A 23,704-nucleotide genomic window follows, 5' to 3' on the forward strand; every position below is an offset into this window, starting at 1 on the left:
AGTGCCGTGTCCCCATGCAGTGTCCCCAGTGCAGCGTCGCCTTGCAGTGCCCCAGCGCAGTTCCCTAGTGCAGTGTCCCAGTGCAGTTCCCTCGTGTAGTGTCCCCAGTGCAGTGTCCCAGTGCAGTGTCCCTTTGCAGCCCCAGTGCAGTTCCCCAGTGCAGTTTCCCAGTACAGTCCCCCAGTGCAGCTCCCCAGTGCAGGTCCCCATTGCAATGTCCCTAGTGCAGTCCCTTGTGCAGTGTCTCCAATGCAGATCCCCAGTGCGGTGTCCAAGTACAGGTCCTCAGTGCAGTGTCCCAGTGTAGTCCCCCAGTGCACTGCCCCCGTGCAGTGTCCCCTGTGTATTTCCCCAGTGCATTTCCCCAGTGCAGTGTCCCCGTGCAGTGTCCCCAGTGCAGTGTCCCCTTGCAGTGTCCCCGTGCAGATCCCCAGTGCAGTGTCCAAGGTCAGTGTCCCCAGTGCAGTGTCCCCTTGCAGTGCCCCAGTGCAGTGCCCCCTGCAGTGTCCACGATCAGCGTCCCCAGTGCAGTGTCCCCGTGCAGTGTTACAGTGCTGTGTCCCCGTGCAGTGCCCCCATGCAGTTCACCAGTGCAATGTCCAAGTGCAGTGTCCCGTGCACTGTCCCCATACAATGTCCCAGTGCAGTGTCACCGTGCAGTGTCCCAGTGCAGTCCCCTAGTGCAGATCCCCAGTGCCGTGCCCAGTGCAGTCCCCTAGTGCAGTGCCCCAGTGCAGTTCCTCAGTGCAGTGTCGCAGTGCAGTCCCCTAGTGCAGTGACCCGGTGCAGTGCCCCAGTGCAGTATCCCAGCGCAGTGCCGTGTGCAGTCCCCTAATGCAGTTCCTCCGTGCAGTGTTCCTGTGCAGTCCCCAGTGCAGTCCCCAGTGCAGTCCCCTATTGCAGCTCCCCAGTGCAGTATCGTCATGCAGTGCCCCCAGTGCAGTCTTCAAGTGCAGCCCCAGTGCAATGCCACAGTGCAGTCCCAGTGCGTGTCCCCACTGCAGTGTCCCCGTGAAAGCCCCAGTGCAGTGTCCCCATGCAGTGTCCCAGTGTAGTCCCAGTGCAGCGTCCCAGTGCGTGTCCCCAGTGCAGTGTCCCCGTGCAGCCCCCCAGTGCAGTGTCCCAGTACAGTTCCCTAATGCAGTGTCCCAGTGCAGTTCCCTAGTGCAGCATCCCCAGTGCAGTGTCCCAGTGCAGTGTTCCTTTGCAGTCCCAGTGCAGTTCCTCAGTGCTGTTCCCCAGTACAGTCCCCCAGTGCAGCTCCCCAGTGCAATGTCCCCAGTGCAGTATCCCAGTGCAGTGTTCCAGTGCAGATCCCCAGTGCAATTCCCCAGTGCAATGTCCCCATGCAGTGTCCCAGTGCTGTCTCCCCGTGCATAGTCCCAGTGCAGTGTCACCGTGCAGTGTCCCAGTGCAGTATCCCAATGCAGTTCCCTAGTGCAGTGTCCCCAGTGCAGTTCCCTAGTGCAGTGTCCCCGTGCAGTGTCCCAGTGCAGTTCCCTAGTCAGTGTCCCCAATGCAGTGTCCCCAGTGCCGTTCACTAGAGCAGTGTCCCGGTGAAGTGTCCCAGTGCGGTTCCCTAGTGCAATGCCCCAGTGCAGTGCCCCATGCAGGCCCCAGTGCAGTATCCCAATGCAGTTCCCCAGTGCAGTGTCCCCAGTGTAGTTCCCCAATGCAGTGTCCCCGCGCAGTGTCCCTAGTGCAGTGTCCCAGTGCAGGTCCCCAGTGCAATGTCCCCAGTGCATTCCCAGTGCAGTTCCCCAATGCAGTTCCCCAGTGCCATGTCCCTGTGCAGTGCCCCAGTGCAGCTCCACAATGCAGTGTCTCCAGTGCAGTTCCCCAGTGCAGTCCCAGTGCAGTTCCCTGTGCAGTGTCCCCATGCAGTGCCCCAGTGCAGTGTCCCAGTATAGTCCCCCAGTGCAGTTCCCCAGTGCAGTGACCCCGTGTAGTTTCCAACTACAGTTCCCAGTACAGTTCCCCAGTGCATTTCCCCAGTGCAGTGTCCCCATGCAGTGTCGCTGTGCAGTGTCCCCAGTGCAGTGACTCTTGCAGTGCCCCCGTGCCGTGTTCCCATGCAGTGACCAAGTGCAGGTCCCCAGTGCAGTTCCCCGGTGCAGTGACCCCATGTAGTTTCACACTACAGTTCCCCAGTGCAGTTCCCCAGTGCATTCCCCCAGTGCAATGTCCCCATGCAGTGCCCCAGTGCCGTGTTCCCGTGCAGTGTCCCAGTTCAGTTCCCCAGTGCAGTGTCCCAGTGCAGTTCCCTCGTGCAGTGTCCCCAGTGAAGTGTCCCAATGCACAGCGCAGTGTCTCCAGTGCAATATCCCCAATGCAGGTCCCCAGTGCAGTCCCCCAGTGCAGTGACCCCGTGTAGTTTCACACTACAGTTCCCCAGTGCAGTTCTCCAGTGCATTCCCCCAGTGCAATGTCCCCATGCAGTGTCACTGTGCAGTGCCCCCAGTGCAGTGCCCCCAGTGTAGTGTCCTCTTGCAGTGTCCCCGTGCAGTGTCCCTTTGCAGTCCCAGTGCCGACCCCAGTGCACTGTCCCGTTACAGTCCCAGTGCAGACCCGAGTGCAGTTCCCCAGTGCAGTTCCGCAGTGCTGATCCCCAGTGCAGTCCCAGTGCAGTCCCATGTGCAGTGTCTCCAATGCAGGTCCCCAGTTCAGTATCCCAGCACAGTGCCCAAGTGCAGTGTCCCAGTGCACTGTACCCGTGCAGTGTCCCCGTGTAGTTCCCCAGTGCAATGTCTCCAATGCAGTTCCCCAGTGCAGTTCCCCAGTGCCGTTCACTAGTGCAGTGTCCCGGAGCAGTGTCCCAGTGCGGTTCCCTAGTGCAGTGCCCCGTGCAGTGCCCCAGTGCAGTATCGCAATGCAGTCCCCCAGTGTAGTGTCCCCAGTGCAGTGTCCCCAGTGCAGTTCCCTAATGCAGTGTCCCCAATGCAGTGTCCCCGTGCAGTGTCCCTTTGCAGTCCCAGTGCAGACCCCAGTGCAGTTCTTCAGTGCAGTTCCTCAGTGCAGTTCCCCAGTACAGTCCCCCAGTGCAGTGTCCCCAGTATAGTCCCCCAGTGCAGTTCCCCAGTGCAGTGTCCCCAGTGCAGTTCCCCAGTGCAATGTCCCCAATGCAGTCCCAGTGCAGTTCCCCGTGCAGTGTCCCCATGCAGTGCCCCAGTGCAGTGTCCAAGAGCAGGTCCCCAGTGCAGTGTCCCAGTGCAGTGTCCCAGTATAGTCCCCCAGTGCAGTGACCCCGTGTAGTTTCCAACTACAGTTCCCAGTACAGTTCCCCAGTGCATTTCCCCAGTGCAATGTCCCCGTGCAGTGTCGCTGTACAGTGTCCCCATTGCAGTGTCCCCTTGCAGTGCCCCCGTGCCGTGTTCCCATGCAGTGTCCAAGTGCAGTGACCCCATGTAGTTTCACACTACAGTTCCCCAGTGCAGTTCCCCAGTGCATTCCCCCAGTGCAATGTCCCCATGCAGTGTCCCAGTGCAGTGTCCCCAGTGCAGTGTCCTCTTGCAGTGTCCCAGTGCCATGTTCCCGTGCAGTGTCCCAGTTCAGTTCCCCAGTGCAGTGTCCCAGTGCAGTTCCCTCGTGCAGTGTCCCCGTGCAGTGTCCCCGTGCAGTGTCCATGTGCAGTGTCACTGTGCAGTTCCCCAGTGCAGTGTCCCCGTGCAGTGTCCATGTGCAGTTCCCCAGTGCAGTGTCCCCGTGCAGTTCCCAGTGCAGTTCCTATCCTCCAGTAGGCCAATCTTTTTACTCCCCTCCCCCTAATGTTTTCCCATCTCCTCTGAAGACACTGCTCCTTGCTGGGAAACAGCTCCACATGGCCAAGTGTGCAGCGAGACCCTGAGCATCAGCAGGCTATTCCACCACAGGAGTATCACAGCCTGGCCTGATCCTTCTCCATCCGACCGTCATGTTCCCGCACCTTCCCACACCAATCCCTGGATAACAATGGGGAGCTGGAATCCTGGCGTGTCTCCCCCCCCCCACTACCCCACCCTCCCACACCTCCCCCCCACCACACACCCCCCTACACTCCCCCCCGCACACCCCCACCACCCCCCCCCCACACCCCCCCACACCTTCCCCACCGTCCCCAAACCTCCCCACAACCGTTGGTATCACCCCAGTGAGCCAGGGTGAGTGAGCACTGAGGGATAGGAGCTGGCTCCTTTCTGGCCTATGTATCTCATCTACAACATCCCGCTGTGATACAGGAAGTCACCAAAACGCTATGAGGCACTAGCAGTTGAACTGCAGTAAATAAAGAAGCTTTCGATAGTTCTTGTTCAGGCCAGGTGGCTCCGTGTGGCAGTGTGGGGCCAGCGATTGAGGTGACTGCTCAATATGCAGAACCATTTACAATTCACAGTCCCTCAGCAACGCACTGGGCCATTTATAGCACCCAACCCTGCAGATTCAGCCCTGAGTCCATTGCATTCTGTGGCGATTGGAAAATCCCTATTGTGATCTGGAGTGGAGCTAACTGACAGAGCAGGGATGAACTCCGCACTTACTGTCTAGGACAGGAAACACTGGAGGCTTGGTTTGCACACTGTAGGAGCTGAGGGTTTTGTAGCAAGGCAGCGTTGTATTAATCGGGACGACTATCAGTGGGTCAGTTAAGTTTTAAGCTGGATTGGATGAGTATTGGACGAAAAAAATCAAAGAGCAAGTTATTATTTAACTGATTGCAAAGTGCTGCAGTACAGCGAGACCTGGGGGTACTTGTGCAAGAAACACAAAAGGCTACTATGCAGGTACAGCAAGTGATCAGGAAGGCCAATGGTGTCTTGGCCTTTATTGCAAAGGGGATGGAGTATAAAAGCAGGGAAGTCTTGCTACAGTTATACAGGGTATTGGTGAAGCCACACCTGGAGTACAGTTTTGGTCTCCGTATTTACAAAAGGATATATTTGCTTTGGAGACAGTTCAGAGAAGGTTCACTAGGTTGATTCCAGGGATGAGGGGGTTGACTTATGAGGAATGGTTGAGTAGGTTGGGCCTATACTCATTGAAATTCAGAAGAATGAGAAGTGATCTTATCAAAACGTATAACATTATGAGGGGGCTTGACAAGGTGGATGCAGAGAGGATGTTTCCCTACTGATAGGGGAGACTAGAACTAGAGGGCATGATCTTAGAATAAGGGGCCGCCCATTTAAAACTGAGATGAGGAGAAATTTCTTCTCTCAGAGGATTGTAAATCTGTGGAATTCACTGCCTCAGAGAGCTGTGGAAGCTGGGACATTGAATAAATTTAAAACGGAGATAGACAGTTTCTTAAATGATAAGGGGATAAGGGGTTATGGGGAGCGGGCAGGGAAGTGGACCTGAGTCCATGATCGGATCAGCCATGATCGTATTGAATGGCGGAGCAGGCTCGAGGGGCCGTATGGCCTACTCCTGTTCCTATTTCTTATGTTGTTGTATTCCCGGCCCCTGTTATCCTGAGGGAGCCAGACACAGTGTGTATGAGGAGCTCAGGGCTGAACGTTGTGTGTTGCCAGTTTAAGGAGAGGCAGAGCCATTAAAGGTAAAGAGCAAAGTTCAAGCCCGTGGTTCTCGCAGCACGAACACAAAGTCCATTGTGACTGCTCACTGGGCCCTGAATGGTGTTCCTGCTGCTGTAGTCAATCAAATGGCGTTTATTGTCCTGCGGTGCTGCGCTTTTACAAAGGCATTTTCTTGACTTTTGCCCCAAACCCATTCGCCCCTTTTCGTAGTAAGACATGCAGTGGTTCTAGCAGGGTGCTGAAACCCGGTAGGAAGTTACCAAAGTAGTTGAAGAGTCCCAGAAACGACTACAGCTCGATCACGTTCTGTGACCTCGGTACGTTCTCGATTGCCTCCGTCTTCGCGTTGGTGGGCCTGATGCCTTCCGTCACAATCCTCCTTCCCAGGAACTCCACTTTGGGCGCCGGGAAAACACACTTCGAGCGTTTTAACCTGAGCCCCATGAGGTTGAGTCGACTAAGAACCTCCTCCAGGTTCTGCAGATGCTCGACTGTGTTTCGACCTGTGACCAAGATGTCGTACTGGAAGACCATGGTGTGCGGGAATGACTTCAGTAAACTTTCCACGTTTCTCTGGAATATCGCTGCGGCTAATCGGATTCCAAATGGGCATCTGTTATAAACAAAAAGACCTTTGTGCATGTTGATGCAGGTGAGGGCCTTCGATGATTCCTCCAGTTCCTGCGTCATGTCGGCTGAAGTCAGATCCAGCTTTGTGAATGTCTTTCCTCCCGCCAGCGTTGCAAAGAGGTCGTCGGCTTTTGGTAGTGGGTATTGGTCCTGCAGGGAGAAACGATTGATAGTTACTTTGTAATCGTCACAGATTTTGACAGTGCCGTCTCCCTTGAGGACTGGGACGATAGGACTGGCCCACTCGTTAAACTCGATCAGTGAAATGATGCCCTCTCGTTGCAGCCGGTCTAGCTCGATCTCTACCCTTTCTCTCATCATGTATGGTACTGCTCTCGCCTTGTGATGGATGGGTCGTGCCCCAGAATTAGGTGGATCTGCACTTTTGCTCCTTGGAATTTCCTGATGCCTGGTTTGAACAGCGAAGGAAATTTGTTTAAGAGCTGGGCACACGAAGTGTCGTCAGCGGGCGATAGCGCTTGGACGTCGTCCCAGTTCCAGCGTATCTTTCTCAGCCAGCTCTTGCCAAGCAGCGTGGGACCATCGCCCGGTACCACCCAGAGTGGTAGCTTGTGCACCGCTCCATCGTAGGAGACCTTTACGGTAGCACTGTCAATTACAGGAATCAGTTCTTTAGTATAAGTTTAGTCTCATGCGAACTGGAGTTAAGACTGGCCTTGAGGCCTTGTTGTACCACAACCTTTCGAAAGTCTTTTTGCCCATGATGGACTGGCTCGTGCCCGTGTCCAGCTCCATTGACACCGGTAGTCCATTTAGTTTAACATTCAGCATTATCGGGGGACAATTCGTGGTGAATGTGTGCACCCCATGTACCTCTGCCTCCTGGTTTGTAGTGATCCTCCATGGATCTGCCCTCCTCTGCAACATGGTGGTTTGCAGGTTTAACAGGCTTAGCAGCTCGCCTTCACACTCGTTGGAGGTGTCCCATTGTGCCACAGCCCTTGCAAACGTATCCTTTAAGTCGGCATGAATGGAAACGATGATCACCCCCGCAGCGCCAACAAGGTGTTAATGGCCTTGTATTCATCACCCTTGATGGTGGACTCTGAGACATCTGCGGACGTGTAGCTGCAGGTATGTGTGACCTGCCCTGTATGTTACGATTTGAAAACAGCATCACTTTGTTCACAGTACTTGTAGCAGCACTTTTGTGCTGAGAGATTTGCTTCGTATTGTCACTGGTGGCAATGAACGCCTGGGCTATCGCTATGGCCTTACTCAAGTTTGGGTTTTCGAAGTATGGTTTCGTGACCAATGCCAAGTACGAAAAAGTCTCTGAGCATGTGCTCCAAATGTCCTTCAAATTCGCAATGTCCTGCAAGGCGTCTCAGCTCGGTGACATAACTCGCCACTTCCTGGCCTTCAGATCTTTTGTAGGTGTAGAACCGGTACCTCGCCATCAGAACGCTTTCCTGCGGGTTCACATGTTCTCGGACCAGTGTGCACAAATCATCGTACGATTTCTCCGTGGGTTTTGCTGGAGTGAGCAGGTTCTTCATGAGGCCATCCGTTGGTGCCCCACAGACGGTGAGGAGGATCGCTCTACGTTTGGCAGTGCTCTCTTCCCCATCTAGCTCTTTGGCCATGAAGTATTGGTCGAGTCGCTCCACAAAAGTTTCCCAATCATCTCCCTCCGAAAATGTCTCCAGGATCCCCACTGTTCTCTGCATCTTTGGGTTCGCTATCTGTATCTCATCGGCAGTTGTTGTGTATGGAGAAAGAGTCAGACTGAACACTATGAGCTCAAAGTAAAGTGTGACCTTCGTCTTTTATTGCAGGTCTCCAGTGTGCCCCTCCAACCTGTGAAGCCTCCTTAAATACCTGTGCTCCCAAGGGATTATTGAATCCCTTGGGACTCCGGGGCATGAGCCCTCTGGTGGCTGTCTAGAGTAAATACGTCCACATATATAACACCCTCCACTCTCCTTCCCTTCTCCCCTCCCCTCGCCTCTCCTTCCCTCCTCCCCTCTCCTCCTCCCCTCCTCCCCTCTCCTCCCCTTCTCCCCTCTCCTCCCCTCCTTCCCTCTCCTCCCCTCCTCCCACCTCCTCTCCTCCTCCCTTCTCCCCTCCTCCGCTCTCCTCTCCTCCTCGCTCCTCTCCTCCCCCACTCCCCTCCTCCTCCTCCCCTCTCCTCTCCTGACATCGGTCATAGGGAAAATGCTGGAATCAATAATTAAAGATGTAATAGCAGCACATTTGGAAAGCAGTGACAGGATCGGTCCAGGTTATGCTTGACAAATCTTCTAGAATTTGTTGAGGATGTAACTAGTAGAGTGGTCAAGGTAGAACCAGTGGATGTGGTGTATTTGGACTTTCAAAAGGTTTTTGACAAGGTCCCACACAAGAGATCGGTGTGCAAAATTAAAGCACATGGTATTGGGGGTAATGTATTGACGTGGATAGAGAACTGGTTGGCAGACAGGAAGCAGAGAGTCGGGATAAACGGGTCCTTTTCAGAATGGCAGGCAGTGACTAGTGGGGTGCCGCAGGGCTCAGTGCTGGGACCCCAGCTATTTACAATATACATCAATGATTTAGATGAAGGAATTGAGTGTAATATCTTCAAGTCCTTCCTCAGATTAGGAGACCAAAACTGTACACAATATTCAAGGTGAGGCCTCACTGATGCCCTGTACAACTGCAGTAAGACCTCCCTGCTCCTATACTCAAATCCCCTAACTATGAAGGCCAACATGTCATTTGCCTTCTTCACCGCCTGCTGTACCCGCATGCCAACTTTCAATGACTGATGTACCATGATACCCAGGTCTCGTTGCACCTCCCCTTTTCCTAATCTGCCGTCATTCAGATAATATTCTGCCTTTGTGTTTTTGCCACCAAAGTGGATAACCTCACATTTATCCACATTATACTGCATCTGCCATGCATTTGCCCACTCACCTAACCTGTCCAAGTCACCCTGCAGCCTCTTAGCATCCTCCTCACAGCTCACATCGCCACCCAGCTTAGTGTCATCTGCAAACTTGAAGATATTACACTCAATTCCTTCATCTATATTATTGATGTATATTGTAAATAGCTGGGGTCCCAGCACTGAGCCCTGCGGCACTCCACTAGTCACTGCCTACCATTTTGAAAAGGACCTGTTTATCCCGACTCTCTGCTTCCTGTCTGCCAACCAGTTCTCTATCCACGTCAATACATTACCCCCAATACCATGTGCTTTAATTTTGCACACCGATCTCTTGTGTGGGACCTTGTCAAAAACCTTTTGAAAGTCCAAATACACCACATCCACTGGTTCTCCCTTGTCTATTCTACTAGTTACATCCTCAAAAATTTTTAAAGATTTGTCAAGCTTGATTTCCCTTTCATAAATCCATGCTGACTTGGACCGATCCTGTCACTGCTTTCCAAATGCACTGCTATTTCAACTTTAATAATTGATTCCAACATTTTCCCCACTACTGATGTCAAGCTAACTGGTCTATAATTCCCCATTTTCTCTCTCCCTCCTTTTTTAAAAAGTGGTATTACATTAGCTGCCCTCCAGTCCATAGGAACTGATCCAGAATCGATAGACTGTTGGAAAATGATCACCAATGCATCCACTAGTTCTAGGTTCATTTCCTTAAGTACTCTGGAATGCAGACTATCAGGCCCTGGGGATTTATCGGCCTTCAATCCCATCAATTTCCCTAACACAATTTCCTGACTAATAAGGATTTCCTTCAGTTCCTCCTTCTCACTCGACCCTCGGTCCCCTAGTATTTCCAGAAGATTATTTGTGTCTTCCTTCATGAAGACAGAACCAAAGCATTTGTTCAACTGGTATGCCATTTCTTTGTTCCCCATTATAAATTCATCTGATTCTGACTGCAAGGGACCTACGTTTATCTTCACTAATCTTTTTCTCTTTGAATATCTATAGAAGCTTTTGCAGTCAGTTTTTATATTCCCAACAAGCTTACTCTCGTACTCGATTTTCCCCCTCCTAATTAAACCCTTTGTCCTCCTCTGCTGAATTCTAAATTTCTCCCAGTCCTCAGGTTTGCTGCTTTTTCTGGCCAATTTATATGCCGCTTCCTTGGATTTAACACTATCCTTAATTTCCCTTGTTAGCTCCGGTTGAGCCACCTTTCCCGTTTTATTTTTACTCCAGACAGGGATGTACAATTGTTGAAGTTCATCCATGTGATCTTTAAATGTTTGCCATTGCCTATCCACCGTCAACCCTTTAAGTATCATTTGCCAGTCTATCCGAGCCAATTCACATCTCATACCATCGAAGTTACCTTTCTTTGAGTTCAGGACCCTAGTCTCTGAATTAACTGTGTCAATCTCCCTCTTAATAAAGAATTCTACCATATTATAGTCACTCTTCCCCAAGGGGCCTCGCACAACAAGATTGCTAATTAGTCCCTTCTCATTACACATCACCCAGTCTAGGATGGCCAGCCCTCTAGTCGGTTCCTCGACATATTGGTCTAGAAAACCATCCCTAATACACTCCAGGAAATCCTCCTCCACCGTATTGCTACCAGTTTGGTTAGCCCAATCTATATGTAGATTGAAGTCCCCGATAATAAATACCGCCAGCGATGTCTCTGCAAGATCTTGCTAATCCCCTGGGAGGACAGACGCACAAACATTAGCGTCCTCGACCGGGTCAACATCCCCAGCATTGAAGCACTGACCACACTTGATCAGCTCCGCTGGGCAGGTCACATTGTCCGCATGCCAGACACGAGACTCCCAAAGCAAACGCTCTACTCGGAACTCGTCCATGGCAAATGAGCCAAAGGCGGGCAGAGGAAACGTTACAAGGACACCCTCAAAGCCTCCCTGATAAAGTGCGACATCCCTACTGACACCTAGGAGTCCTTGGCCATAGACCGGCCTAAATGGAGGAAGTGCATTCGGGAGGACGCTGAGCTCTTCGAGTATCGTCGCCGAGTGCATGCAGAAATCCAGCACAGGCAGTGGAAAGAGGGTGCGGCAAACCAGGCTGCCCACCTACCCTTCCCTTCAACCACTGTCTGTCCCACCTGTGATAGAGACTGTGGTTCTCGTATTGGACTGTACAGCCACCTAAGAACTCATGCTAAGAGTGGAAGCAAATCTTCCTCGATCCCGAGGGACTGCCATGATGATGATAACTGCTGTACCTTTATTGCACACATTCCTAATTTCTTGTTTGATGCTGTCCCCAACCTCACTACTACTGTTTGGTGGTCTGTACACAACTCCCACTAGCGTTTTCTGCCCTTTGGTATTTCGCAGCTCCACCCATACAGATTCCCCATCCTCCAAGCTAATGCTCTTCCTTATTATTGCATTAATTTCCTCTTTAACCAGCAACGCTAGCCCACCTCCTTTTCCTTTCTGTCTATCCTTCCTGAATGTTGAATACACCTGAATGTTGAGTTCCCAGCCTTGGTCACCCTGGAGCCATGTCTCCGTAATGCCAATTATATCAAATTCGTTAATTGCTGCCTGCGCAGTTAATTATCCACCTTATTACGAATACTCTTCGCATTGAGGCACAGAGCCTTCAGGCTTGTCTTTTTAACACACTTTGCCCCTTTAGAATTTTGCTTTAATGTGGTCCTTTTTGATTTTTGTCTTGGGTTTCTCTGCCCTCCACTTTTACTTTTCTTTTTCTATCTTTTGCTTCTGCCCCCATTCTACTTCCCTCTGTCTCCCTGCATAGGTTCCCAACCCCCTGCCATATTAGTTTAACCCCTCCCCAACTGCACTAGCAAACATGCAAACACTTCCCCTAGGACATTGGTTCCGGTCCTGCCCAGGTGCAGACCGTCCGGTTTGTACTGGTCCCACCTCCCCATGAACCGGTTCCAATGTCCCAGGAATTTGAATACCTCACTACTGCAACACTCTTCAAGCCACGTATTCATCTTAACTATCCTGCAATTCCGACTCTGACTAGCACGTGGCACTGGTAGCAATCCTGAGATTACTACCTTTGAGGTCCTACTTTTTAATTTAACTTCTAGCTCCCCAAATTCAGCTTGTAGGACCTCATCCCATTTTTTACCTATACCGTTGGTACCTATATGCACCACGACAACTGGCTGTTCATCTTCCCTCTCCAAAATGTACTGCAGCCGCTCCGTGACATCCTTGATCCTTGCACCAGGGAGCAACATACCATCCTGGAGTCTTCATTGTGGCCGCAAAAACGCCTATCTATTCTCCTTACAATAGAATCCTCTATTATTATAGCTCTCCCACTCATTTTCCTGCCCTCCTGTGCAACAGAGCCACCCATGGTGCCATGAACTTGGCTGCTGCTGTCCTCCCCTGATGAGTCATCCCCCCAACAGCACCCAAGGCAGTATAAGTGTTTTGGAGGGGGATGACCGCAGGGGACCCCTGCACTACATTACTTCCACTGCTCTGCCTGATGGTCACCCATTCCCTATCTGCCTGAGTAACCTTTACCTGCGGTGTGACCAACTCACCAAACGTGTTATTCATGACATCCTCAGCATCGCGGATGCTCCAGAGTGAATCCATGAGCAGCACAAGTGCCGCAATGCGGTCTGTCAGGAGCTGCAGCTGGATACACTTCCCGCACATGTAGTCGTCAGGGACACTGGAAGCGTCCCGGGCTTCCCACATAGCACAGGAGGAGCATGACACGGGTCTGGGCTAAGGATAAGGGGTAAGCTATTTAGGACCGAGATGAGGAGAAACATTTTCATTCAGAGAATTATGAACGTGTGGAATTCTCTACCACAGAAAGTTGTTGGGGCCAGTTCGTTACATATATTCAAAAGGGAGTTAGATGTGGCCCTTACAGCTAAAGGGATCAAGGGGTATGGAGAGAAAGCAGGAATGGGGTACTGAAGTTGCATGATCAGCCATGATCATATTGAATGGTAGTGCAGGCTCGAAGTACCAAATGGCCGACTCCTGCACCTATTTTCTATGTTTCTCCTCCTCTCCCTCCCCTGTCCTCTCCTCCTCCCCTCCCCTCCTCCCCTGTCCTCTCCTCGCCTCTCGACCTCTTGTCCCCTCCTTCTCCCCTCTGCTCTCTGAATCTGCTTACGCAAGTCGTTAAGAGCTGATGCCTACATTCCTTGTCACAGTGACAGTAAAAGGGAGTCACCTCCGGAGGGAGGGTGGCCAAAGCTTCTGCTTTCAATGTCAAGTGGGAGAGGCGCCTATGATGAATGTGAAACACTGAATGCCAAATCGGTTAATGCGCAGTTATAGAAAAAACATATATATATTTAATAACATAAACACATTCTTTGGGCCTTCCACGTATAAAAGGCTCTTTGTTTTCAGTTATCTGATACATGATTGAGTCGGTGTAACGAGGAATAATTGGGCTGCCTGGAATGTGGGTCAACACGCACTGACATTGGGACAGTGTCCTGCTTTGTGCTGGTGCTGTGCACAGTACAAACTGGCTTTTCCGCACCTGCGAGCTGATATTAAACAATAATAGATCATTACACACCGTGTCTCAGGACTGGGGGTGCCTGACGATCAGGTGCAGGTGTTTTCTTTCAGGACCGTGTCGGGTGGGATTGGCAAGGCCTGGGCAGCATTCCGAGTTGGCACTGCCCTCTCAGGGTCACGGGTGAACCGCCATGTGTTGTCCACAATCTCTGGGCCTCTGCTACCTGCAGCATTGCCGTGCAAAATTGGGACCAATATGTCATTTCTTAAGGGGCTGGATTTTAGGATTTCGGGCAGTAATGGCGGCGGGGCGGTAAAGTTTGCGCCCGAGAACAGTTTGCACCTCAGTAAGCAATATTGGGCAGCTGGGCCCTGAGTGTGGGGCGGGGCGCTACACCCCGGGTAGGGCACTAGGCCGGCTGAGCATGGGACAATCCCCAGCTAAAGAGTCGGTCCGGGAGAGCTCTGAGAGAGGCCTGGGGGGAGAAACCTGGAAAACCACCAAACACATTCCCAATACATAGCCCACGCCACCACAACATAAATCGCAAAAAAAAAAACCATCGCACTGACCCGAGGTGGACATTCCTTCGCTCACTGCGGCCGCTACAGCTTGGACCACCCGCGTCCACAGGCGGTCCCAGCAGGGGCCGCCATGCAGCGCTACGGATCGGGCAGGAGTCAGCGATTGATCCGGTGTCGCAACCGGGACGTTGCGTACCGGCTCGCCTCGGGCACTGCTCCGCGCCAAGACCCGTCCCCAAAACCCCAGCGTCGCGCTGGGAGCCGCCAGCCCAGAGAGCACTGCCGCCATTGCCGCCCCTCTGGGGAGCTAACAGGCGGACACCACCGGAAAATCCAGCCCCCGGTGTTGCATCGCACTCAGAAAAAATTAACCACAAAAAAGGAGAAGGTCTGAATATAAGAAGAATTGTCGGGCCTCCCTCACGGTCCGGCCCTCTGGCACCACAGGTTCAGGATCATTGGCAGAAAAGCCAAGTTATCTGAATCTGCTTACATGAGTCACAGGGGCCAGTGCGTACATTTCTTCTCCCAGTGACAGAGCCACCTCCTGGGGAGGGGTGGCCAGAGCTGCTGCTTTCAATGTCACGTGGGAGAGGTGCCTCTGATGAATGTGAAACACACAGCGATGAGGGGAATGTGTTTACGCAGCGAGTTGTTGTGATTGGGAACGCGCCGCCTGAAAGGGCGGTGGGAGCAAATTCAATAGTAACTTTCAAACCGAGGAATTGAATAAATACTTGAAAGGGAAAATGTGCCGGGCTGTGGGGAAAGGGCAGGGGGAGTGGGATTAATGGGATCGCTCTCTCACAGAGCCGGCAGGATGGGCCGAATGGCCTCCTCCTGTGCAGCAAGCTCACTTGCCCTCACCTTTCCCCACCTCTGTTACCGACTCGCAACAGCAGAGCCCAGTTAGGTGAGTTTGCACTTACATAGAAACATAGAAAATAGGTGCAGGAGTAGGCCATTCGGCCCTTCGAGCCTGCACCACCATTCAATAAGATCATGGCTGATCATTCACCTCAGTACCCCTTTCCTGCTTTCGCTCCATACCTCACACGGGGAATGTAGACTTTGTGGTCACATTGAAGGAAGGGACGAGGCCAGAGAGTGGATGTACTGTGGGGCGAGGCACCGAGCCATACAGACTGATGTCCCAAGTGAGATCCCTAACTCAGTCAATCTCTGTTCAGACAGCATGGAGAGGTTAACGAAGGAGGGGAATAGGCTTGGGTTGGTACTGGTTGTGACCCAGTGAGCATTGCTCATACAGTCAGTGAGGGCAGTGAAGGTGAGCTCTGATACACCCCATAGTCAGGCTGCAGTTGTACACAGCCCAGGTTAGCCCACACCTGGGCACCGTGAGCAGTTCTGGGCACCACACCTGAGGGAGCGCAGCAGAGATTTACCAGAATGATACACGGACTCCAAAGGTTAAGTTACGAGAAGAGATTACACAAAATGCGTTGAATCCCCTGGAATTTAGAAGGTTTAAGGGGTGATTTTTCAGGGTATTATGGTGAACAGAGAGGGTAGATAGAGAGACACTGATCCCATTGGCTGAGGATTCTAAAAACCATAGTCTAAAGATCAGAGCCTGACGTTTCAGGAGTGAAATGAGGAAACACAACGGGTGATGGAAGTTTGGAACAATCCTCCGCAATCGGCAATTGATGATGGGTCAATTGTTAATGTTAAATCGGAGATTGATAGATTTCTGTTAACCAAAGGTATTAAGGGACATGGGCCACAGGCGGGTATATGGAGTTAGGTCACAGATCAGCCATGAGCTCATTGAATGGCAGGAAACGCTCGAGGGGCCGAATGGCCTCCTCCTGTTCCTGTGTAACAGGTGGAGGGGCTGAATGGCCTCCTCCTGTTCCTGTGTAACTGGCTCGAGGGGCTGAATGGGCCTCCACCTGTTCCTATGTAACAGGCTCGAGGGGCTGAATGGGCCTCCTCCTGTTCCTGTGGTAACAGGCTCGAGGGGCTGAATGGGCCTCCTCCTGTTCCTGTGTAACAGGCTCGAGGGGCTGAATGGGCCTCCTCCTGTTCCTGTATAACAGGCTCGAGGGGCTGAATGGGCCTCCTCCTGTTCCTGTATAACAGGCTCGAGGGGCTGAATGGGCCTCCTCCTGTTCCTGTATAACAGGCTCGAGGGGCTGAATGGGCCTCCTCCTGTTCCTGTATAACAGGCTCGAGGGGCTGAATGGCCTCCTCCTGTTCCTGTGTAACAGGCTCGAGGGGCTGAATGGCCTCCTCCTGTTCCTGTGTAACAGGCTCGAGGGGCTGAATGGGCCTCCTCCTGTTCCTGTGTAACAGGCTCGAGGGGCTGAATGGCCTCCTCCTGTTCCTGTGTAACAGGCTCGAGGGGCTGAATGGGCCTCCTCCTGTTCCTGTGTAACAGGCTCGAGGGGCTGAATGGCCTCCTCCTGCTCCTATGTTCAAGGGCCTCAGCAGCACGCACTTTGCAGGCCGTGAAATATAGTCTCGGGCGAGGTGCTGGGTGGGTGCCAGTGTCTGCGGATCTGCAGCCGTCACAATCACCGCCTTCAGCAGCACAAGGCAAGGGGAGGAAGTGAGGAAATTAAAGCACAGACGGCATCTTCCTGCTTCATTAGGAGCGGTGGGGGGGGGGGGCTTGGTGTGTGAGCGGGGAGGGGCTCTGGGTGTAAGAGTAAGAGGGGGGCTCAGTGTCTGAGTGAGGGGGAGCTCCCGGGGCTCAGTCCCACACCGGGCCCCGCTCCCCGGAGCTCAGTGCTACACTGGGCCCCCCCTCCCCGGGGCTCAGTCCCACACAGGGCCCCACTCCCCGAGACTCAGTCGTACACCGGGCGGTGCTCCCCGGGGCTCAGTCCCACACAGGGCCCCACTCCCCGGGGCTCAGTCCTACACCGAGCGGTGCTCCCCGAGGCTCAGTCCCACACCGGGCCCCCCTCCCCGGGGCTCAGTCCCACACCGGGCGGTGCTCCCCGGGGCTCAGTCCCACACCGGGCGGTGCTCCCCAGGGCTCAGTCCTACACCGAGCGGTGCTCCCCGAGGCTCAGTCCCACACCGGGCCCCCCTCCCCGGGGCTCAGTCCCACACCGGGCGGTGCTCCCCGGGGCTCAGTCCCACACCGGGCGGTGCTCCCCGGGGCTCAGTCCCACACCGGGCCCCGCTCCTCGGGGCTCAGTCCCACACCGGGCCCCCCTCCCCGGGGCTCAGTCCCACACCGGGCGGTGCTCCCCGGGGCTCAGTCCTACACCGGGCCCCACTCCCCGGGGCTCAGTCCCGCACTGGGCCCCACTCCCCGGAGCTCAGTCCCACACCGGGCCCCGCTCCCCGGGGCTCAGTCCCACACCGGGCCCCGCTCCCCGGGGCTCAGTCCCACACCGGGCCCCCCTCCCCAGGGCTCAGTCCTACACCGAGCGGTGCTCCCCGAGGCTCAGTCCCACACCGGGCCCCCCTCCCCGGGGCTCGGTCCCACACCGGGCGGTGCTCCCCGAGGCTCAGTCCCACACCGGGCCCCACTCCCCGGGGCTCAGTCCCACACCGGGCCCCCCTCCCCGGGGCTCGGTCCCACACCGGGCGGTGCTCCCCGAGGCTCAGTCCCACGCCGGGCCCCGCTCCCCGGGGCTCAGTCCCACACCGGGCCCCCGTCCGCGGGGCTCAGTCCTACACCGGGCGGTGCTCCCCAGGGCTCAGTCCTACACCGAGCGGTGCTCCCCGAGGCTCAGTCCTACACCGGGCGGTGCTCCCCAGGGCTCAGTCCTACACCGAGCGGTGCTCCCCGAGGCTCAGTCCCACACCGGGCCCCCCTCCCCGGGGCTCAGTCCCACACCGGGCCCCCCTCCCCGGGGCTCAGTCCTACACCGGGCGGTGCTCCCCAGGGCTCAGTCCTACACCGAACGGTGCTCCCCGAGGCTCAGTCCCACACCGGGCCCCCCTCCCCGGGGCTCAGTCCCACACCGGGCGGTGCTCCCCGAGGCTCAGTCCCACACCGGGCCCCACTTCCCGGAGCTCAGTCCCACGCTGGGCCCCGCTCCCCGGGGCTCAGTCCCACGCTGGGCGGTGCTCCCCGGGGTTTGGTACCTCACTGTGAGGGCAATTTGAGAGTGCTCTTGTTTGCTTTTGATTCGAAGGTGATGAATTATCTGGCACTTTCTCTCCCAGCAGCTGAGATGGATGTGATGGGGTTGGAGCAGGAGGTGAGCACCAGGCTGGACAACTTGTACCGAGTGGGGAATCTGCAGAAGGACGCGTCGTCGATACTGCCCAATGGTCACATGACCTCCAGCCGCCCTGACCCCCAGCCCACACTGCTGGTTCAGAGGTCACAGCCCGTTCACATACAAGTGAAAAGGTATAATGGTCTGACCCAGGAAATAGCACAATCACCGTGCGATCTCACAGCTACAGAATTCATACATCAAGTCTACTTTAAGTGGAGGAGGTTAGCCAATGGGGCTTTAAGAGGCCGTATGCCCAAATATCAGCTCAGTGATAGATCACTTCGCAGGAGGGAAGGTGGAGAGGATGGAGGGTGAGAGTGGAGGAGAGAAAAACAACAACTTGTATTTATATAGTGCCTTTAATGTAGTGAAACTTCCCAAGGCACTTCACAGGAGTGTTATGAGACAAAACAATGTGGCACTGAGCCGCCTAAGGAGAAATGAGCGCAGGTGACCAAAAGCTTGGTTAAAGAGGTCGATTTTAAGGAGCGTCTTACAGGAGGAGAGAGAGGTAGAGAGGCGGAGAGGTTTAGGGAGGGGGTTCCAGAGCTTGGGGCCCAGGCAACAGAAGGCACGGCCGCCAATGGTTGAGCAATTATAATCAAGGATGCTCAAGAGGGCAGAATTGGAGGAGCACAGACATCACGGGGGATTGTGGGGCCGGAGGAGATTACAGAGATAGGGAGGGGCGAGACCATGGAGAGATTTGAAAATAAGGATGAAAATTTTGAAATCGAGGCATTGCTTAACCGGGAGCCAGTGTAGGTCAGCGAGCATAGGGGTGAGTGGTACTTGGTGCAAGTTAGGACACGGGCAGCTGAGTTTTAGATCACCTCTAGTTTACGTTGGGTAGAACGTGGGAGGCCAGCCAGGAGTGCGACGGAATAATCAAGTCTAGAGGTAACAAAGGCACGGATGAGGGTTTCAGCGGATGAGCTGAGGCAAGGGCGGAGACGGGAGATGTTACGGAGGGGGAAAATGTTGTGGATATGTGGCCCGTAGCTCATTTCAGGGTCAAATATGACACCAAGGTTGCGAACGGTGTGGTTCAGCCTCAGACAGAAGTTGGGGAGAGGAATGGAGTCAGTGGCTCGGGAACAGACTTCGTGGCGGGGACCGAAAACAATGGGTTCAGTCGTTCCAATATTCAATTGGAGGAAATTTTTGCTCATCCAGTGCTGGATGTCGGACAAGCAGTCTGACCATTTAGAGACCGTGGAGGGGTCGAGAGAAGGTGGAGGGGGATGGAGGGATGAGGGTGGAGGAGAGAAGGTGGAGGGGGATAGAAACATAGAAACATAGAAAATAGGTGCAGGATTAGGCCATTTGGCCCTTCGAGCCTGCACCGCCATTCAATGAGTTCATGGCTGAACATGCAACTTCAGTACCCCATTCCTGCTTTCTCGCCATACCCCTTGATCCCCCTAGTAGTAAGGACTACATCTAACTCCTTTTTGAATATATTTAGTGAATTGGCCTCAACAACTTTCTGTGGTAGAGAATTCCACAGGTTCACCACTCTCTGGGTGAAGAAGTTTCTCCTCATCTCAGTCCTAAATGGCTTAGCCCTTATCCTTAGACTGTGACCCCTGGTTCTGGACTTCCCCAACATTGGGAACATTCTTCCTGCATCTAACCTGTCTAAAACCATCAGAATTTTAAATGTTTCTATGAGATCCCCTCGCATTCTTCTGAACTCCAGTGAATAGAAGCCCAGTTGATCAAGTATTTCTTGATATGTCAGTCCCGCCATCCCGGGAATCAGTCTGGTGAACCTTCGCTGCACTGCCTCAATAGCAAGAATGTCCTTCCTCAAGTTAGGAGACCAAAACTGTACACAATACTCCAGGTGTGGCCTCACCAAGGCCCTGTACAACTGTAGTAACACCTCCCTGCCCCGTACTCAAATCCCCTCGCTATGAAGGCCAACATGCCATTTGCTTTCTTAACCGCCTGCTGTACCTGCATGCCAACCTTCAATGACTGATGTACCATGACACCCAGGTCTCGTTGCACCTCCCCTTTTCCTAATCTGTCACCATTCAGATAATAGTCTGTCTCTCTGTTTTTACCACCAAAGTGGATAACCTCACATTTATCCACATTATACTTCATCTGCCATGCATTTGCCCCTCATCTAACCTATCCAAATCACTCTGCAGCCTCATAGCATCCTCCTCGCAGCTCACACTGTCACCCAACTTAGTGTCATCCGCAAATTTGGAGATCCTACATTTAATCCCCTCGTCTAAATCATTAATGTACAGTGTAAACAGCTGGGGCCCCAGCACAGAACCTTGCGGTACCCCACTAGTCACTGCCTGCCATTCTGAAAAGTCCCATTTACTCAGACTCTTTGCTTCCTGTCTGACAACCAGTTCTCAATCCACGTCAGCACACTGGTGGAGGGATGAGGGTGGAGGAGAGAAGGTGGAGGGGGATGGAGGGATGAGGGTGGAGGAGAGAAGATGGAGGGGAGTTGATGGAAGATGGTTGACCTCAGTTAGTGGACCCCATGCTGATTTATGAGTTACTGGGATCCCTGTGACATTGGTTGGAGAGGACCCACCTTATTGCAAACTGCTCCCAACCTCCCACGATCTGAAGTTGCATTTGAGTGAATAGGAGCCCACACGATGTCAATAGTTACCATTCTCCTCAATAGTTTATGTGCTGAAGATTATTTATAACATTGCTAAAGTGTGTTGCATGTATTGCAGGAAGCTGAAGGAGGAGGAGCTCCAGACGGCGTCACTACCAACCATTCCCAATCCCTTCCCCGAACTGTGCAGCCCGGCCAGCTCACCGACCCTCACCGACCGTTCCACCGCTCCACCAGGGGGAGGCACACAGGTGAGCACCACACCCGGAATGGAATAATCCGTCTGCCATTGTCTCCTGTCCATACCTGCCCGCACGCTCCGGGGGCTCGGGCAGGTGGGGGAGGGGAGGAGAGGTGGGCGAGGCAGAAGGACAGTACTGAGGGAGCGCCGCACTGTCGGAGGGGCAGTACTGATGGAGAGCCGCACTGTCTGAGGGGCAGTACTGAGGGAGCGCCGCACTATCTGAGGGGCAGTACTGAGGGAGCGCCGCACTGTCGGAGGGGCAGTACTGAGGGAGTGCCGCACTGTTGGAGGGGCAGTACTGAGGGAGTGCTGCACTGTCGGAGGGGCGGTACTGAGGGAGCGCTCCACTGTCGGAGGGGCAGTACTGAGGGAGCACCGCACTGTCGGAGGGGCAGTACTGAGGGAGTGCCGCACTGTCTGACTGTCGGAGGGGCGGTACTGAGGGAGCGCTCCACTGTCGGAGGGGCAGTATTGAGGGAGCGCCGCACTGTCGGAGGGGCAGTACTGAGGGAGTGCCGCACTGTCTGAGGGGCAGTACTGAGGGAGCGCCGCACTGTCGGAGGGGCAGTACTGAGGGAGCGCCGCACTGTCGGAGGGGCAATACTGAGGGAGCACCGCACTGTCGGAGGGGCAATACTGAGGGAGCAGAGCACTGTCGGAGGGGCAATACTGAGGGATCACCGCACTGTCGGAGGGGCAGTACTGAGGGAGTGCCGCACTGTTGGAGGGGCAGTACTGAGGGAGTGCTGCACTGTCGGAGGGGCGGTACTGAGGGAGCGCTCCACTGTCGGAGGGGCAGTACTGAGGGAGCACCGCACTGTCGGAGGGGCAGTACTGAGGGAGTGCCGCACTGTCTGACTGTCGGAGGGGCGGTACTGAGGGAGCGCTCCACTGTCGGAGGGGCAGTATTGAGGGAGCGCCGCACTGTCGGAGGGGCAGTACTGAGGGAGTGCCGCACTGTCTGAGGGGCAGTACTGAGGGAGCGCCGCACTGTCGGAGGGGCAGTACTGAGGGAGCGCCGCACTGTCGGAGGGGCAATACTGAGGGAGCACCGCACTGTCGGAGGGGCAATACTGAGGGAGCAGAGCACTGTCGGAGGGGCAATACTGAGGGATCACCGCACTGTCGGAGGGGCAGTGCTGAGGGAGTACCACACTGGAACAGCCAGACATGATGTACAGGCCAGCATCACTGGCACTGCAGCATTCCCGCAATGCTGTGCGGGCCCATGGTGGTCTGGGAGTCACGGCCGGCTGACTCCGGGGTGAGCATGGAGTGTGCTGAGCCATGCTCACACCCAGGCACCATTTATCCACAGTTCGGCAATGTGGCAACTGCAGGGCTGCGTGATCCTCACCATATCCGCCTCACTCACAGGTCCCCAGGCAAACAAACACAGCTTTCCTTAATCCCTTAATTACACAGGTACAGGGCAGAGGCTTATTTAGCAACGGGCGGTTTTGGGAACACCTGTAGGAAGCAGTAACCAAAGCAGGAGCCAGCTGACTGCGCTGTGGTCTTGCCTGAGTGCAAAGTCCGTGCCAATAGTCACCTGAGGGCTTTCGAAATCCCAACACATGCTCAGAACAAAAGGCCGTGGACAGAGGGACCGAGGACACAGCTCACCTCCTCCGAGGCATTGGAATGAAAGGGGGAAGATGTCACGGGTTGTGGACGTGTTTCATGTTCCGACCTTCCCCATGTCACCAACTAGCACTGTCTCTGACCCCAGCCTCACTGATCATTCCATTGTAAAACCACGTCCCGTTCCATGTACGCTGACAGCACCCAGCTCAACCTCAGCACCACCTCCCACCACCCCTCCACGGTCTCGATATTGGCAGACTGGGGCCCAGGGGAGGCGTGAGTTCGGGGCCAGGGGCCCAGGGGCAGCACGGGCCAGCCCACACTGCGATATGTGTGCGCACTAGGTCCGTGCAGCAGAGCTGGTCTCCAGTCGTCTTGGTTAACCCTTGCCACTGGACCAAGACTTAGCTCTGTCAAGCCCGTGTGGTGGCTGGTGTGCAACGGCCACCACATGTTAAAAAAATCCACGCACAGGCATCTTCCACCCTTCAACATGTAGATCGGGTCCTTCATTGAAACATCTGTGAACTCGTCCTTTTTTGGCGTGGAAGCAAGTCATCCTCGCTTCGAGGGGCCGCCCATGATGATGATGATGATGATAGGCAGATTGCTTGTCCGACATCCAGTTCTGGATGAGCAGAAATTTCCTCCAGCTAAAGATTGGGAAGACCATAGCCATTGCCTTCGGTCTGTTCCCGAGCCACTGACTCTATCCCTTTCCCTGGCAACTGTCTCAGGCTGAACCAGACCGTTCCCAGCCTTGGTGTCATATTTGACCCCGAGATGAACTTCCAAACACCTATCAGTGCCATCACTGAGACCGCCTAGAACTTCGCCCGACTCCGCCCTTGCCTCAGCTCATCCGCTGCTGAAGCCCTCATCCATGCCTTTGTTACCTCTACACTCGACTATTCCAATGCACTCCTGGTCGGCCTCCCGTCTTCCACCCTACGTAAACTTGAGGTCATCCAAAACT

At 54.3% G+C, this 23,704-nt stretch overlaps 1 protein-coding gene across 2 annotated transcripts in view; it reads left to right on the plus strand.

Annotated features, from left to right (window-relative positions):
- LOC139233943 (growth factor receptor-bound protein 7-like) overlaps positions 1 to 23,704 on the plus strand; it is a 228,609-nt gene that overhangs the window by 118,111 nt on the left and 86,794 nt on the right. The window contains exons 3-4 of one of the 2 annotated variants that reach the window (XM_070864627.1): positions 18,237 to 18,426; positions 21,016 to 21,148. In XM_070864627.1, the coding sequence (XP_070720728.1) occupies positions 18,237 to 18,426; positions 21,016 to 21,148 (323 nt within the window). The remainder of the gene's footprint in view (positions 1 to 18,236; positions 18,427 to 21,015; positions 21,149 to 23,704) is intronic. The other variant, XM_070864628.1, reaches the window with a different exon arrangement.

Source organism: Pristiophorus japonicus, chromosome 21, assembly GCF_044704955.1.
Source record: "Pristiophorus japonicus isolate sPriJap1 chromosome 21, sPriJap1.hap1, whole genome shotgun sequence".
Classification (NCBI taxonomy): domain Eukaryota; kingdom Metazoa; phylum Chordata; class Chondrichthyes; family Pristiophoridae; genus Pristiophorus; species Pristiophorus japonicus.